Source organism: Ictidomys tridecemlineatus, chromosome 14, assembly GCF_052094955.1.
Source record: "Ictidomys tridecemlineatus isolate mIctTri1 chromosome 14, mIctTri1.hap1, whole genome shotgun sequence".
NCBI lineage: Eukaryota > Metazoa > Chordata > Mammalia > Rodentia > Sciuridae > Ictidomys > Ictidomys tridecemlineatus.
In genome coordinates, this window is record NC_135490.1 from 20578360 (window position 1) to 20596078 (window position 17719).

Genomic DNA, 17719 nt, shown 5'->3' on the forward strand with positions numbered 1-17719 from the left:
CTTGGGCTCCTTGTAGAGGGCTGGCAGATGATGACTTTCCCCCACCAGTTTGTTGGGACTGATAGCACCTGGGTCAGCCCAGGGGGGTGCTGCCCTTTGGTCCCTGGATTCCCCAAACCAAGATTTTCCCAGCACTCTCAATCATTTCCAACCTTATGTATTTTCTCCTTTTCCACCCAGATCACCTACAGTTCTGTTCCTTAGCCTAATCTGATGTACCCTCAATTTTCCAGTCTTCAAGGCTCTCTGTCCAATATTGAATATCAGTGGAGTGTTTCTGTTTTTGTTTTTGTTTTTTCACTTACCTCCCAAAGAAGTAGTTTCCCTTCTGTTTGAGTCCCAAGTTCTATAACTATAGAGCTGTGAGAAAAGCCACATCTCACTAATCTGACATCCTGCTTTCCTCCAGATAATAGATTTCATTTAGAGATACAAATGTGGGTATCATTACAATACAGATAAAACTTAAAGCTCTGTCAGCAGATAAGATTACCAAGAGAAGGGAGCATAACTACAGGCAAAAAGACAATTAAGGCCTTACCATAAGAATCTTCCAAAATAAGAGATTGAAAAGTAAGATAAACCCATTCTCAAGATTGAGGAGTTTGGGCTGGGGTTGTAGCTCAGTGGTAGAGTGCTTGCCTAGCATGTGTGAGGCACTGGGTTCGATTCTCAGCACTGCATATAAATAAAGTTCCATTAGCAAATAAAAAATATTTTTTAAAAAAGAAAATGCAGATCTCAGATTAAAAAAAAGATTGAAGAATCTGCAATGAAAGAGATAGAAATAAAAAGAGATCCTGGAAGCCAAATAATGAAAGTATAAAAGGAGAACACAGAGCCAATTGCAACCAAGTCTACTGAAAGCTCAGATAACATGAAGACTAAGAATTACCACTATGAGCTATGTTATTGAATGAATAATATAAAATCTGAGAAGACAGAGCATATTCATTGTTTTTAGTTATTTGTCATTTGGTATAAATTAAAACCATCAGAGAGAATTTGTAAAGAAACCAGAAGAGATTGTCCAAAAAGAATGGGTTCAACCATGGTTAACCAGATCTCACAGCCAGCAATGCCACTGGAATCTAATAACCTTCTTCTCTAGGATTCAGACCTTGAACAATTCACTCACTCTCACTAGGTCCATTTGTTTTCACTTCCAAAATAAGGATAGGAATTGTATGAGCCCTCACATTCCTGCCCCTCAATATTTTTATGATTTAAACATAACACCCATAATCCTACCTCCCCCACAAATTACTTTCTTTAAATATCATCTTCTATTTCTTGTTAAAATACATAAAATGTGTGCATGCATAAAATGTATGGGTGCATAAAATACACATATCATACACATAAGTGCACCGCTTTTAAAAACAAGAATTACATGTGTGCATTGTTATTCCCTTGGTATGTTAAGTAAGCAAAGAAAACGAGGCAGGAGAAATGTGTCTGACAGGCTCATTTCTTTTGCCTATCATCTGTTCACCTTCAGATGATATACAACTTCTGAATTATGATAAAATATATTAAATTTTCCAGGGCTACAAATTTACTAACAAGAAAATATGGCTTATTTACTTCTCTGTGAATACATTGAGCTTTCTCAGATGCCTCCAGCTTTGGTTAGTAAATAAAGAAAAATACCTAATATTAGTTTGAAATAACAAATTTAATCCATACAATACTTTATATAGTCAATGGGGGTGCACATTCAATGTCACTTATAGCTTTTTTTTTTTTTTGAGTAAAGTATGAATCCTTAGTGTTTTGGCAATCCCCAATCCTTCTGTCCAAGAGGGCACTTGGTAGGAAGCTGTATGCATGATTCATGAGATGTCTTGGTAGCAAGAAAGTGATGGTCTCTTCAGATCATCAAGATATTATTTTGTATCTTTGCTGGTCATGAACCTTTTTGCATCAACCATTGAATGCCAGTCTCAAAGCCAGTCCTGGGCAATTCTAAATATGAAACACATGACTGTTGATGTCCCGGTTATGGACCTTTCTCACTATTAGCTGCCAAATGTGCAACTAGTTAATCATTAATACTTCCTCTGTCTCAGTTTGGTGGAGCCAAGTAACCCCACATGATGATTTAGCCTCACCCTACTCTCACTGGAGCTGAAGAGTCCCTCTGAGGTCTAACTGTGTCCCCCACACAGTTCTAGTCAATGTGGTCAACCTGTATCCCTTGATTATTGCAATACATTTTCCCTGTCATGATATGAACAACTCCATCTGGCAAGTTCCCCCACCAAGTTCTTGGCCAAAGTGTAAGACCCTTGATCAGGATCAGACAGGAAATTTGAGGTCCCATTCATGCTACTTAGGGATTGAGGTTAATTCAAGGGATTTTTATTCAGGACCTCTCTCTGCCTAATCTTGCTGCCTTACTGAACTCTGTAGCTATTTCCAGAGTCCTAAAAAATGATCTGAAGCAGAAGCCATTGTACCCTCTGTCTACTTTCAAAAAGGATTTTTAACAAAGTTTTTCTGCCCCATCTTGACCCTAAAGGGAAGTTAAATAAACTCTGATTGCATGATCCCTTTACCTCTTTCTCCTTTCATGTGTGAATTCTCCTTGGGGACCAGTGCATCTTGCATTGGTTAGCCCTCCTTCCTTCTGTTTGAAATGGTCGGGTAGACTACGTCTGTTCTTTATATGATAAAAAAAAAGTCAGTAAACAAATTTACAAATACTCTTCTCCACAAAATCTGGATGTCAGGACTATTTTGTTGTTGCATAAATTCTACATTGTGAGCCAAACGATGACTCTTTCTCTGCACTTTCACTCTAACAGTGTTAAATTCCACCCCTGCCACCCACGACCAGGCAGTGAATGCTCAGTTTAATGGGGGAGAAAATTCTATGGAGAATTGGAGAAGTGAAAAATACCACAGTGTCTTTCAAAGACTACCCCTGTTGCAAAAGAAAAAAACATGCATTTTCCTTTACGTTAGTCAGCTTTTTGTCACTGTGACTAAAATTCCCAACAAGAACAACATAGAGGAGGAAAAGTTTATTCTGAGGCTCAGGGTGTCAGAGGTCTCAGTCCACAGACAGCTGACTCCATTGCTTCGGGGCCAAGGTGAGGCAGAAGGGCAAGGGCCAGAAAAGATGCTCACCTGATGGCAGCCAGGAAGAGAGAGAATGAGGGAAGAGGTGAGGGGTCACAGGAAAGATGAATCCTTCCAGGGCACACCCCAGTAACCCACCTCTTCTGACACAGCCCACCTACTTGCCATCGCCACCCACTCAGTCCATTCAAACTAGGAACGGACTGATTAGGTTACATCTTTCATAGTCCAATCATTTCACTTCTGAACTGTATAAAATCATTTCACTTTTTTGCCATATATAACCCAAAGCTTTGGGGAGAAACCCCTCATATCCAAATCATAACACCCTTTTTAAAAAGCCTATATAATATTTCAAAAAGTATTCAAGAAATGGAGACCGTCTTGTTCCAAATAACTTGAGAACTTCCTCAGGAATTACCAGAGAGTTCAGTGGTTCAAGGATTTTTGATTGAATAATACCACATGGGGGAGCTGTATGTTCTTAGACTCAAAGTTTGATAAAGTACCTATTCATGTGGTGACAACGTGCGTTGATTGGCTAGGATTCTCCCATATGTTTTATACAAAAATGGAATTGATAAACCATTTTTTTCACAAAATTATTGTCTCAAAATTGTTCTGTTCATGATGTATTCAAAATATTTTCCTCAGCTTTTGAAATTTTTTTAAAAATCATAATCATTATTAGAATAGTCTTAAAGTAGAAATTGGGAATATAGCTTTATCATGATTGATATTCTATGTTATATTGAATGTTAGATGTTATCAATTTGTTATAATGCTCCATTATTTTATTATATACCACTAAGGAAGGAAAACTCCTTGAATTAATGCCATCAATTATAGGACACATCTAAATTTCAGAGATGTTATAATATGGAAAAATATGCATTTAAGATCGAAATGGGGTAGTAGATTTGCTGGAATCCTTTACTGAATACTTACCACGTGCCAGGCCCTGTGGTCAGTGCTTTTACTAATCAAGAAATCTTATCCTCATATTATAGACATGGTTCCTGAGGTTCACAGAAATTAAATGATCTGCCAAAAATATTTAGAACTAACAGAGCAGAGCTAGAATACACACCTAGATCTTAATGACTCTAGAGCCCACACCCTTACCTAAATTTAATGTTAGATTTATCAAACCTTTCTGCTTTTGGCTTAAAATTCCAACTTTTGGTGGTCTTTTATTGATACAGTAACAGTAATTTGTACAATCTTTTAAAAATTATTTTTCGTTGTCAGTTTCTAAATAACTTGTTAGAAAATTTAAGTTAATGTACTAATTTAATGGTCCATCAGAAAATTCTATTTTTCTGTCTGGAAATCTTCATATAGAAGGAAACTTTTTGATGTTTTATAGTATAACACTATTAAAACAAAACTCAATTTAAAAAAATATTTTATTATGGAAATCCTCGAAAATATACAAAAATAAAGACAAAGTATGATTAAGCCCCCCCCCAAAAAAATACCACATGGATTGTTGATTAAGAACATTTAAAAGGGAATCTATGTTTACTTTACAGGGAACCAGGGAGGAGGGATACACAGACCCTGCTATGGCTGCTCAGGATGCAATGGTAACTAGATCCGGCCCTCCAACAAGCTCTAAAGAACCTTTGTTCTGATGGTCTGAGCTGATTCTGATGCTCCTTCCTGACTCTGGGTTCCAGGTCCTGTGGGAAGCGTGTCAGCAGAAAACTGGAGAACATAAAACCATGCTACAGGTGATCCTGTGCAACAAGAGCTACCAGCAGCTGTGGCTGGGTAATTAGAAATCAGGCTTCTTTACAGCTACTTAACTGATTATATAATACAAAGCAAGTAGTTAAGTAGAAAAAAAAAGAGAGAGAAAATGTTGCATAGAAATAGAGGAAAATTGGCTATCACAAAGACAATTATTTTGGATTATAAGTTATACATATATGCCTCATTTAATGGCATTACTAAGAAAAAAGTTTTCCCCATAATTTTATTTTCCTAATAAATGAATTTTATAACTTCCAAATATTGAATCTCTTGAAAATTATCACTGTTTTAGAGCTGTATTAGCTATTTGCTACTGGGTATGTTGTCTATATGTTATCTTGAAAAGTGAACATAGTTTAATCAGCGCATCATGAGTCAGGTTCATTACTGATATCATGATTTATGCAAAAGAGGTAGCATCGTATTGGTTTTAGAGGTAATTCATATTCATTTGCACTTTGTTTGAGTTTCTTCAAACTATTGTACTTTTCTTTTTCCCCCTATTAAAAAATTATGTAAAACACAAAAGTCATTAAAAATTTTTTAAAGATGACCTACCCTAATTGAACTCCCATCTTTATATTTTCTAATGTCAATTATTTATATATAAATACAATAAGACTATACCTCCTTGCTTCTAGTTTGCTATAAAAAAATGGAGAACTAAAAGTTTCTTGGGATAAAACCACATAAGTAAATTCCTAAATAAGAAGCTTAATTAAGCATAATTTTGCTAATAATGCTTATCAAAAGGTGATTTCATATTTCTCAGAATATTATTTTTTATGCTTATTTTTTAGTTGTAGTTGGACACAATATCTTTAATTAACTTATTTATTTTTATGTGGTGCTGAGGATGGAACCCAGGGCCTCATGCATGCTAGGTGAGCGCTCTACAGCTGAGCCACAACTCTAATATTCTTTATAGGTCTTATGATCACTATTTTAATTATCACTCAGGATTTTTACAATAATTTTTCATATTTAAGCTCTAGCAGAAAATTTACTGTTGAAATAAATCTGATTTATTTCTATGTATGTCCTAAACAAATGGCTCATAAATAATGTCTGGTCTTGTGTTTCCTCTGAATTTAAATCAGCAGTGAGTCAGTGAGTCCTACTAGAGATGGCAGTTGTTCCCCAGGAGAACAGAGCAAAAGCAAGTCTTTGAAGATTTATACCAACTCCACTAACTTTTAGAGTATTGTATTTATTTCAAAGCATAGAAATCAATATGACTGATGGTAGTATTTTCAATTATTTTAGAGAAAATACCTTCAGTATGTAAAACAATCTAATCAATATCTATATTTAAGTTTGGAATATTTACAAAATTTCCTTTGAATTACATCAATTTTTTTTGAAGTTTTCCAGGAATTTCAAAATATTTCTGGGCAAGATATGGTAGATGCCATTAATAATTGCTATGATGGATACTTTAAGGAGCTGTTGGTGGCAATTGGTAAGTAATAATTTATTGGGTGCCCAGCAGACCTTCTATTTCACAGCAAATGCTCACTGGCTCTGACTGAATTGAAGCTCTTTATTGAGTCATTTTCCCGCTGAATGCAACTATTTAAAAGGGTTGTGAACTCTGTAGAAGGAACGTATATCAGTTACTGATACAGGGCACTAAGCTGGAGGCCTAATGGCATTAATAAACTGACATCTTCCCCTAAAGGCTGGTTCAGGTTTCATACCGGGAAGCAGAGTGATCTGATGTTTTCTATCAGGAATGACGGTTTTCATACTGTTAAGTTCATTTTGTATTTATTGACTTCCATTCCTTTGTCCAAGAGCAGATAAATGTGGCTTCCTTTCCCCTAGAAGGAAGAGGGGTTTGTTGTTGTTGTTCTTCTTCTTCTTTTGTTTTGGAGGTATTTTCGTTTGTTTGTTTTGGGGGAGCATGAGTGTGTGAGAGAGAACGAGAGACTTTCCAGTATATTCACCTTTAGGAGTCAGTCCTACCATAAAAGAGACTTACCAAGTTGTTACTCAGTGGTGAATTCTACAAGTTCCTATGAGAGAGACACATCTCCCAGGCCTTCCTAAGGAATGAGATCTCCATAGAAGAAAAAACAGTGGTAGTCATTTGTAAAGCTACTATGGAACTACTCACGCTTTATCTTGTGCTGCACTTGAACTTGAGAACACCCAATCCCAGACCTATAAATGAAAAGTCATTTAGATAAATACCCCCAGTAGGTATTTATCTAGTGAGCACTTGGATAATTGTTGAATAAGTGAATATTGAGATTTCCATCCTTGTCTTGGTCCAGTTTTTAGAGGGGATGCTTTCAGTTTTTCTCCATTTAGGATGATATTGGCCTTGGGCTTAGCATAGTTTACAAGGGTGAGATATCTCTGCACCCAGCCATCACAGTCTAGCAGCCACTCCAGAGTAATCACAAAGGACTATGGGTGTAGCTTAGTGGGACAGTACTTGCGTAGCATGTCTGATACCCTGATGCCATTCCTAGCGCTTTGAGGGAAAAAATGATTATCAGGTTCACTTTTCTTCAAAGTAAAAATAATAAAAGATAAGGTTATGTTCTCATAATCGAAAACAATTACTTGAATTAATTTGTTATGATGATTTTATTTTGGCTAGAAGTTATAGTCTCATACATTATTCATTTATTTATTAGTCTATTAATCAAATAAATAATCCTGAATGGCTAAAATCAACAGTGCACATTCATCAGGCTCTAGGTCTTCCAAAACTATGACCATTTCAATTTGATGACATGTAAACTGGCCAGGCCTGTTATCATCCTTACTGTTTCTTCTTAAAAGACTTTGATATACAATCAGTCAACAAATACATGAAAAAATATTCAACATCTCTAGTAATTAGAGAAATGAAAATTCAAACTACTCTAAAATTTCATCTCATTCCAGTCAGAATGGCAGTTATCAAGAATACAAGCAATAATAAGTGTTGGTGAGGATGTAGGTAAAAGGCACATTCATACATTGCTGGTTGGACTGTAAATTGGAGCAACCAATTTGGAAAGCACTATGGAGGTTCCTTAGAAAACTTGGAATGGAACCACCTTTTGACTCAGCTATCCCACTCCTGGGTCTATACCCTAAAGAACTTGAAAACAGCATATTACAGTGACACAGACACTTCAGTGTTTATAGCAGCACAATTCACAATTGTTTAACTGTGGAAGCAACCTAGATGCCCTTCAATCTCAAAAAATCCAGGGGCCGAATGTTTTCTCTGATAAGTTGATGCTGATCCAAATGGAAGAGCATGGGATGAGTAGAGGAACTTTGGATGTGGCAAAGGGGAGGGGAAGAGGAGGCAAGGGCTAAGAAAAATGATGGAATGAGATGGATACCATTACCGTAGGTACATGTATGATTGCACAAATAGTGTGACTCTACTTCATGCACAACCAGAGAAGTGAAAAATTCTGTTCCATTTGTGTACAATGAATCAAAGAGCTTTGTACTGTCATGTATAATTGATTAGAACTGATAAATAAATAAATAAATAAAACTTCAGAGCTTCCCAGGAATCTATAAGGAATATAAATGAAGCCTCTTAATGAGAAACCACGTGGACCATAACTATAATTTACTTTGAAAAGTCATATAAATGCATAGCCTTCAGAATGAATCACATGTGGTCTTTGTTACATTAAATCCTTTGATAATAAAAAATCAATAATAGTGGTGATAACCTAGGGCTTTTTGAAGCACTGTTTAATTTTCAGTTGAAGAAGATAAATTTTTCTTCATCAGTTAGAGGAAGAAGCTGACCAAGTTCCAAGAGATAGATGAAATGAAAATCTGAGTGGATCATTAGAATATTGTTGCTGTATATTTTTTTGATGAGCTACAACATTGCTATTACTCTGTGTGGATACTATAACACAATGTGAAGATTGTAACATGAAAAAACATGCTCATCTTATTTCATGAATTCTTAAGAAATCATGTCTCTTCACTAACATTACTTTTCTAATTTCTCCCAGTTCTCTGCGTTCGAGACAAACCAGCTTATTTTGCTTATAGATTATATAGTGCAATACATGTAAGTAAGACCTGCATATTTTAAAACTTTCTTCAGATATAGTATCTGTTTTTCTTGATTTTTCTTCCATTATTTAAATATTGACTCATATTTCCCTCTTGTATTTAAATACATACATTTCAAAGAAATATGCCCAAATGGAAATAATGTGCTATACACCAAAAGGAGGACCCATTGTGTAAAAATAATGCTTTCCACATCAAATTTAGATACCTAAGTAATACTGTTCTTTGGAGTCTCTGTCCTTCATGTGCTTTAGAGTTTCTTGGCATTTAAAGAAAGTGGTAAATCCAAATGCTTTTGTATATATCCATAGACCCACTACCTCATACTTACGCGAGTATAAAACATATGACATCATAACAAAATGTTAAATCATTATAAACTCTCAGCAAAAAATAGCTATAATTTTGAAGTTTAAAAACACAAAATAATGTCAGTGATTATCTTAAAGCATGAAGTATTAGTTTTTCAAAAATTATTTAGATAACTAGCAAACAATAAACTCTAAAGTTATTCTTATAATTAAATGGGAATGTTTCATGCTTTAATGTGATATTCAATCACACATCCTTTGTTGCAATCATGTTTGAGGAAAGTAAGTGCATCAGGTAGTCTACATTTTATCCATAATGTGTATGAAGCATATTTTTTAAAAGAAAGGGTCTCATAAATGTCACTCTACATATTTCATAGCCTTGAAAACTTGATGAAAATTATTACAAAACAAGCTGATATTACAATAAATTTAATAATCAGGGTGTTTTATCTTTGAAGTAATTTTTACAGGCCAACTTCTTGGAAAAAGCCAGTGCACAGGACAGATATGTTAATACCAAGAATATTTAACTATATATCTCATGCCTAAAGTTTGTTTTACTGATGCATGAGGAAAATCTATACCAGTTCAGAATATAGGCGAAAGATCAATGCTCACAGTCCTCTGCTTCTCTCTGACCCTGTTCCAAGGAGAAATTTGATTTGATTAAAATGAATCTATTTGACATAACACATTTGGGAATTCTGCAAGGTGATTTCAGCAGGCCCTTTCTCAAAGAACCAACTGCTACAAAAACAAAATCAATTCTTACTTGTAAATGATCCTGGAAAAGTAGAAGCAATTACTCTCAGTCTGACTATGTTCAAATTCAGGGACACTTACTTCAGTGATAACTAAAACTATATCTTTGCTCAGTGTGTTACCAGAGGTGAAAGAAGGTATCTGTATTCACAAATGGTTTGGAGGTAAAGAGGAAGGATGTATATTCTAGTAATCCATTTTTTTATACATGAGGACCTCAAGTGTCAAAAAACTCTTTTCACCACCCTTTTCCTCCAAGCACTCTGAAGTATCTATAATTTAAAATAGGAAATTTTGTTAAACATTCATCTTAGTCACCTCTAATTATTAAAAAAAAATCATTAGATCTACATCTAAAACATTCATATCAAAAATCAGATTACACTTAGTGGCCACCAGATGTCATCATAACTCCATTTTTAAAAAAAAGTCTGACCCCCCCCCCCCCACACACACACACACGCGTCTTCATGAATGTTTCCGAGAGCTAGTGCAGATGTGGATTTTGTTTTTCAGTATTTGAATTTTCACCAGAAAATATTTTAAGTACCTAGAATTCTTAGTTTTACAATATTTCAATGGTGAAAATGCAATTGCTGTCTCAGACTGGCCAATGCTCACGGAGTGCAGAATGTATCCCCACGGGGAAGCAGGTTTACCTAGGAAGACCTGTGATCAGATGTGCAGTTCACCCTGCAGAGGGAAGGAGACAGTGTGAAGACTGAAGACTGGGAAAGGCCGGAACTAATACAGAGGGCTGGGGGTCAGAGTCAAGGGCATGACCCTGGGGTTTAAGTTAAGGAAGACAGATGGAAGAGGGTGGCTCAGTGTGAGAGCACGGGTAGGAAAGTGAAGTCACAGGGCAGCTCTCAGGCTCTGACCTGGAGACTGTAGGGACAGTGACCTGGAGATTGTGGGGACAGTGATGTGTTTACACTTTGAGGACCACGAGTCAAAGAGCAGATTGCTGCAGAAAGAGATGAGTGGACGTTGGACATGCTGACTTTAAGGCACTGTTTTCTTGTTTTTCCTCCCTTTTCCTGAATCTTTTAGGACTTTGGTTTTCATAATAAAACAGTAATCCGGATACTAATTGCCAGAAGTGAAATAGACCTGCTGACCATAAGGAAATGCTACAAAGAGAGATATGGAAAATCCCTATTTCATGATATCAAAGTAAGTCTCCTACTTTTTGAAACTGAGATAAAAGCTTTCATTTAAATAATTTCATTTACAGTCTAAAACATTAACTCTTCTGATGGGATTAACTGCTTTCACACTTCAGACAACCTTTAATACATGAAATGAACAGGTTGGAAAGAAAATCCCTTTACCAGACAGAAGATTTTTTGTCTTTATTTTAAGCAAAATCATTGACACCTTCATGTAAAATATTCATCCCCTGTAATTGTGCTGCAAGAGCTAAATTCTGAGGTATGCTCAGATCTAGAAAAATGTAGCTTGCAGCAAGACCCCATAATCCTGAAGAAGATTCTTATTTCGTTATCATGGAAGGCAGGGCAGCCAGTCAAGTACCATCAACTGTGATCAGGAGGAATTTAACATTACTTGTTATGTGAAAATCTACACAGCTTTATCCTTTTAACCTTTAGAAAGTAAAGAAACCATGATTCAGAAGTAAACAAGCAATTGCTTCATTCTGATCCTTCTGAACTTTACCCTAGGTTTTTTTTGTAAAACCTAGCAAAGAATCATCAGAGTATGTGAGACCCTCTATCTAATTTTCAGAGTGGGGGTGGGGGGCTGTGAAAAATAAAATGCTTGGACCTTTCTTCAAACAAAAATCACAAAGACTTTCAAGATGGTAGAGCAGAGAATTAGACCTAGGACAGGGTACTGAGAATCTATCTTCATTTATATTTTGTACATAGATAAGCACTGTTATCTGGCTCACGGTGTTTGCCACTGAAATTTCTAATACTAAGAAACAACTTTTTAGTTTACTGACAGAGTAAACCAGAAACAACTCAACAACCCAAGATCAAGAAACCACAAATTTAGAAGATCTTATAAGCCCTTGAGAGCCAAAGTGGTTCTAGAAGTTGATGGGACAATTAAAAGAAATCTTATTCCTCTATCTTTGATAAAACTCTCATTATATCCACCTTCAAAATGCTAAACTCTTTCAGTGATGATAAACATTTCCCACTGAGAAATACATATCACTCATTTTCTAGATGAATAAACTATATCTTATACACTTCTTATAATTCATCACAGCCATCTTGAAGTCTACTAGTATTTATGATAATTAATGCGACTTTACTAGGTGCATATAAAGCAGTGAATCATAAAGACACAGTTTTACATAAAAGAACATTAATAGTTGATTTTTAACAAAGTTTAGTTTTATAATATTACTTTTTTTTGTTTTGTTTTGGAAAATTTGGAAACTATGAAAAAAACAAAAAGAAAACAAAAATGCCCTAAATTCTCTGCCACAGATAATCTATAATAAAATATTGTGGCAGGTGCTTCTGTGGTCAGAATTCTTGTGTCTCCTCCATAGGTGTTAGGAGGTTGAGTATTTGAGAGTTGATTAAATAGTAAGAGTAAGCCCAGGGATGGGATTAGTGTCCTTATACAATAGACACAGTGGAGCGCCTCTGTCCCTTCTTCCATGGGAGGTCAGAAAGAGAAGAAGGCTGTCTATGAGAAGCAGGCAGACACCAAATCTCCTGGCACCTAGACTTGAATTTCCCTGCCTCCATGACTGTAAGAAATAAATAGCGATTTGCTACCAAAAGGGGATATTTTTATTGAATCATGGTATCCTGGTGTATAAACTGTAAAATACAAAAACTACCTTGCATATTATACATATTATTTTTCTGTTTTCACTAGTATATATAATAGTATCTTGATTATAGTCTTAAATCTCTGTGTTCATTGATAACTGATAATAGATTCCTAAAGATATAAGTTAAAATTACAGCATTCATGAGTATAAATATTTTTAAATCTTTTGAAACTCATTATCCATTCGCTCTCCAGACTCTATACTGATCTATAATAATAACAATATCAGGGCACCTCTTTCTAAAGTTGAAGAAAAGATTTCATTTTAATGTAAGTTTATTGTACTTACAAATACACATTAGGGCTCCACTGTCTTCATATAAGCCACATACTATTGACTATAACCATCTTATAATTTTTCAATACCTTTAACTGAGAATAGTTCTCAGAAAATATTGAATCTTTAGATTAAAAGAATAAATAATTTTAGAAAGACTGGTGGTCCATGGGTCTCTCATACTGCAATGCAGAAGAATAATGGGTCTTTTTTAGAACAACTATGAGATTTCATTTTATATACATTATGTGTTTTTCTTTACAGAATTTTGCTTCAGGCCACTATGAAAAAGCACTACTTGCTATCTGTGCTGGTGACATGGATGACTACTAAAATAAAGAGAAGGAAGAAAAGGAATCGAAGGGCTATGCATCCCCTTTCATGCGCACATCAAAGGACAGACTTTCTGCTAAATTCATTATTATTAGCACGATAACAAAACTATAGAATCATATTTCTTTTCTATCTTTAAAATTATTCCAAGACAAAAAAAAATCTACTACTGGAAATATATAATCCTGGATTTGCATCTGTATCAATCAACAATTCAGTAAATTATGCATGATGGAATAAGAAAAAGCATGCTATTGGAAAATTTTATTTAAGGGTGAACTGTCAAAACCCTACAAGAATGTCAGCTCAAGATTGTCTTTGGCATGTTTGGAGAGATTAATGAAAATTCAGTATGTCCTCACTGTCCTTAGAGAAATTTTCTAGAATCTTGTACAAATGCAATAAAGCTAAAATGAGCACCTAAAGCAGGCTGTAAAAGAAAAATAAAGATATAAAACAGTAAAATTCACCAAGATACATGCTTATCTGGTTTAGATGCGCAAAAAACTTATATGTAGACTTACATGCAAATAGTGTGTTAGGGAGGGGGCTGAGTGTGTGTATGTGTGTGTGTGTGTGTGTGTGTGTGTGTGTGTGAATATTTAGTTGTATTTGCAGATACTCTGATAAAGGCAATTTATCTCTAGCTATTTTTTTTACATTTTTGAATCAGTACTTAATCAACTATTTGCCCAAGCAATGCCAGAAAAGGTGGTTCACTGTCTTTATTCCTTAACATCAAAGACTTTTAGAAATTACTACATGCTCTATGCTATCAATGCAGCCTAATTCCTTTTGTCTCTCATGATACAGTAAATTAGGAGTAAAAAGGAGACAATACTCACTGATATCAGCTACTGGGAGGACCTCACTGATATGGCAGTCTTGCCAAGAATGAAAGCGGAGGCAGGTACATCTACCACAGAGGACTCCCAGTGCAAACAAAGTAAACCCCAAATCCAATACCAGAAAGCAGAGGTAGTGAAGTAGGTGAGGTAATGAATCTAGATGAACCTGTGGGGACAACAGAAGTTATTCCTCTGCATGGAACCATTTTCAATAGCCTATGGCTCAGACCCTGTGGATCGGCTTCTGCTGGTCTCAGGGGGAAGAAGTACCTGGCATCTGATAGGGGATGAAATGGGACATTGAAAAAAAAAAAGGTACAACATGAAAAAAATTAAGAATAATTAGATCTGTGAGATCACTGTCCAGATTTTAATTTAATACTATGGTAAAAGTATGATGTCATTTTAAATTGGGCTTGATTTCTCTTTTTTAAAAAATCATGATCAGAATTTCAAGCCTCATACAATAATTGTTGAAGGTATTTAGCACACCTATTACTTTTGTCAACTAAAAACCATAAAGAAAAAAATGTTAGAATTCTTTTTTAGAATTTAGATATTAAAAAAAAATTGAGGCTGGAGTTGTGGCTCAGAGGTAGAGTTCTCGCCTAGCATGCCTGAGGCACAGGGTTCGATCCTCAGAACCACATAAATATAAAGCATAAAGATATTGTGTCCTCCTATAACTCAAAAATAAATATTTTTAAAATTCCTCACTATGGTATCTTTCTGTAAGTAGTTATGAAATCTCTACATTGGCTAGATACTACATTTTCTTCCTTAGGTACAACATGCTGTTTTCAAATCAAAAGCAAATCCTAAATTGGGTCTCAGAAGGAGACATTATTCATAAAGACTATGGCAATAGGTGCACAGGGGCCGCTGGGACGAGAGAGGGGGCTGACTGCGATAGGAAAGGGGGCTACTGTGACAGAGAGGAAACTCTGACCAGGAGATGTACAGGGACCTCGAAGATCAGTCAGAAAAGGGATTTTTTTCTGATTATAGGGAGGAATAAATAAAGTCAGAAAGAATCAGATATGAGAGAGTAAGATATATACAAAGTATGATTAAATTGTCTATCTGGGAATGGCTTTGATTGATACTCTTCGTGACAGCTGATCTATACGTGGACAGTTGATCAGGAAAATTGATCAGAGAATGCCACCAGGCAGATTTCAGGAGTCAGAGCTAAGGAGTTCATCAGAGGCTCAGTCTGAAGGTGGGTCAAATTCGGGAAACTCTAGGGAGGAAAGAAGCCTCACTAAAATGTGGTGAAGTCCAGTTGTCTAGAAGGCTGGGTGGTGGGGGCGGGTGTTGATCGGTTAACTTATGAAACAAAGAATGGGAATTTGGGAGGTATATCAAGGATTAGCTTAGGAAAACAAAAAAGAGTCTTGAATTTTATCTAAGTCATCTGAGAATGAGTGAGCCTCACAGAGCCCTTCATAAGTCATTTCCTGAAATACAAAAGGACACTACAGTAAAGTTTAATATCGTCAGCATCTTCCGTTTTCCCAAGCATTTGTGTTGAATGCCTCATTTAGTTGTTTAAATGCTGACAGAACATTATTTTTTTAATCGTCACATAAATCACTTAGTGAAATTCTGTGAAAAATTTAGTGTTTGAATTATCCTCATTGGTATCTATTTATTCTTAAGTGATGCTACATTGGTTATATGATCTTCAAATGCAGAAAAGTTTTCTCGATCTGAAACCGAATAGCAAATATAAAGTTTCTGATTAAGCTAAAAGCATCTCCCGTATTTAGCTTGAATAATAATAATAATAATAATAATAATGCAATAGTTAAGAGAATAAAATTGTTTCTGCTTTGCACCCAACCTAAAGAAAAGGAAATAGTAAACACCCATTGAAATTCTGGCTGATCCAGAAACACAATGAAACCAAATATAGAAAGAGGAGAAGTGATCATGCCCTTTGCATGCAATATTACACTATAGTTTAAGTATAAATTGATTAACAGAGAGGCTAATCATTAGACTGAAAAACACAACTTTGAGTACTAGCACATTAATATCATCAGACTTAAATATTCCACCCATTAAAACATGTGTCACATCATGAAAATAGCAGAGCAGGCAGCTGCAAGATGTTTTGCAGAAACATCCCCAAAAAGTGAAACAAAAACTAATACAATCAACTTGTCAGACTCCCCCCCACCCCCCGCCCAAAAAAAAGTCAAAGTGTTAACTCTGAGTGAATAGGGTTGGTGTTTTAGTCAGCTTGTTCACTGCTATAGCTAAAAGACCAGACAAGAACAATTTTAAGCAGGGAAAGTTTATTTGGGGACTCACAATTTCAGAGGTCTCAGTCTATAGACAGCTGGCTCCATTCCTCAGGGCTTGAGGTGAGGCCGAACATCAATCATGGCAGGAGAGTGTGGCAGGGAGAACCAGATTACATGATGATCAGGAAGCAGAGAGAGAGATCTCCACTCACCAGATACAAAATATATACCCCAACACCATGCCCCCAATGACCCTCCTCCTCTACTCACACCCTGCCCACCTTCAGTTACCACCCAGTTAATCCCATGAGGGGATGATTTTACTGACTGGGTTAAAGCTCTCACACCCCAATCATTTCCCTTCTGAATGTTCTTGCTTTTTCTCACATGTGAGCTGTTGGGGGACATCTCCTATCTATCCCATAACAGTAGGAAAACGGTAGCATTATATTTTCCCTTCCCCTACTCTCCCTCCCAGCTCAGTGGCAGTCTTCAAGACAGTAGCCTGTGTTTCCAGGATGGGACCTTGGTCCCATTGCTATGGAATGTGTCTAAACAGCATTCCATTGTCTATTATGTATTTTCATTTGTCAATAGACACCTAGCTTGATTTGCTATCTTGGCTCTTATGAATAACGCTGCAGAAAACATGAGTGCAAATGTCTCTTTGATTGAATTACTTCAATCCTTTGAATATACACAATACTGGGATTGCTGGATCATGTTAGTTCTATTTCTAGTTTTTTGAAAATTTTCCAAACTGGTTTCCATACTGGTTGTACTGGTTTACATTTTCACCAACAATGTATGAGAGTTCCCAACTCCCTTCATCCTCTCTAGTACTTGCTATATTTTTTTTTAATTTTTTCAATATAGCCACCCTAACTGGCATGAGATAACATCTCATTGTGGATTTGATTTGCATTTCCTTCATTATTAGTGATACTGAGTATTTTTTCATATACCCATTAGCAATTTGTATATCTCCTTTTGAAAAATGTCTATTCAGATCTTTTTCCAATTTTTTGGAAGTCAGATTACTTGGGTATTTTCTTGTTTTGCTTTGTTTAAAGTTCCTTTTATATTGTGGATATTGATCTCTTGTTAGATGAAGAATTTGCAAATATCTTCTCCCATTCTGTTGATTATTTCTTTCTTATACAGAACTTTAGAGTTTGACTTTAATAAAATTTCCTTTGTCACATTTTGCTTTTG

General features: G+C 35.7%; 1 protein-coding gene across 6 annotated transcripts in view; it reads left to right on the forward strand.

Moving 5' to 3' along the window:
- Nucleotides 1-13873, forward strand: part of Anxa10 (annexin A10) — a 525713-nt gene extending 511840 nt beyond the window's left edge. For all 6 annotated transcript variants that reach the window (XM_078030965.1, XM_078030964.1, XM_078030966.1 and 3 more), the window contains 6 exons: nt 4623-4676; nt 4770-4863; nt 6212-6307; nt 8835-8893; nt 11028-11150; nt 13336-13873. In XM_078030965.1, the coding sequence (XP_077887091.1) occupies nt 4623-4676; nt 4770-4863; nt 6212-6307; nt 8835-8893; nt 11028-11150; nt 13336-13404 (495 nt within the window). In that variant the 3' untranslated portion in view covers nt 13405-13873. The remainder of the gene's footprint in view (nt 1-4622; nt 4677-4769; nt 4864-6211; nt 6308-8834; nt 8894-11027; nt 11151-13335) is intronic.
- Nucleotides 13874-17719: the final 3846 nt, after the last annotated feature.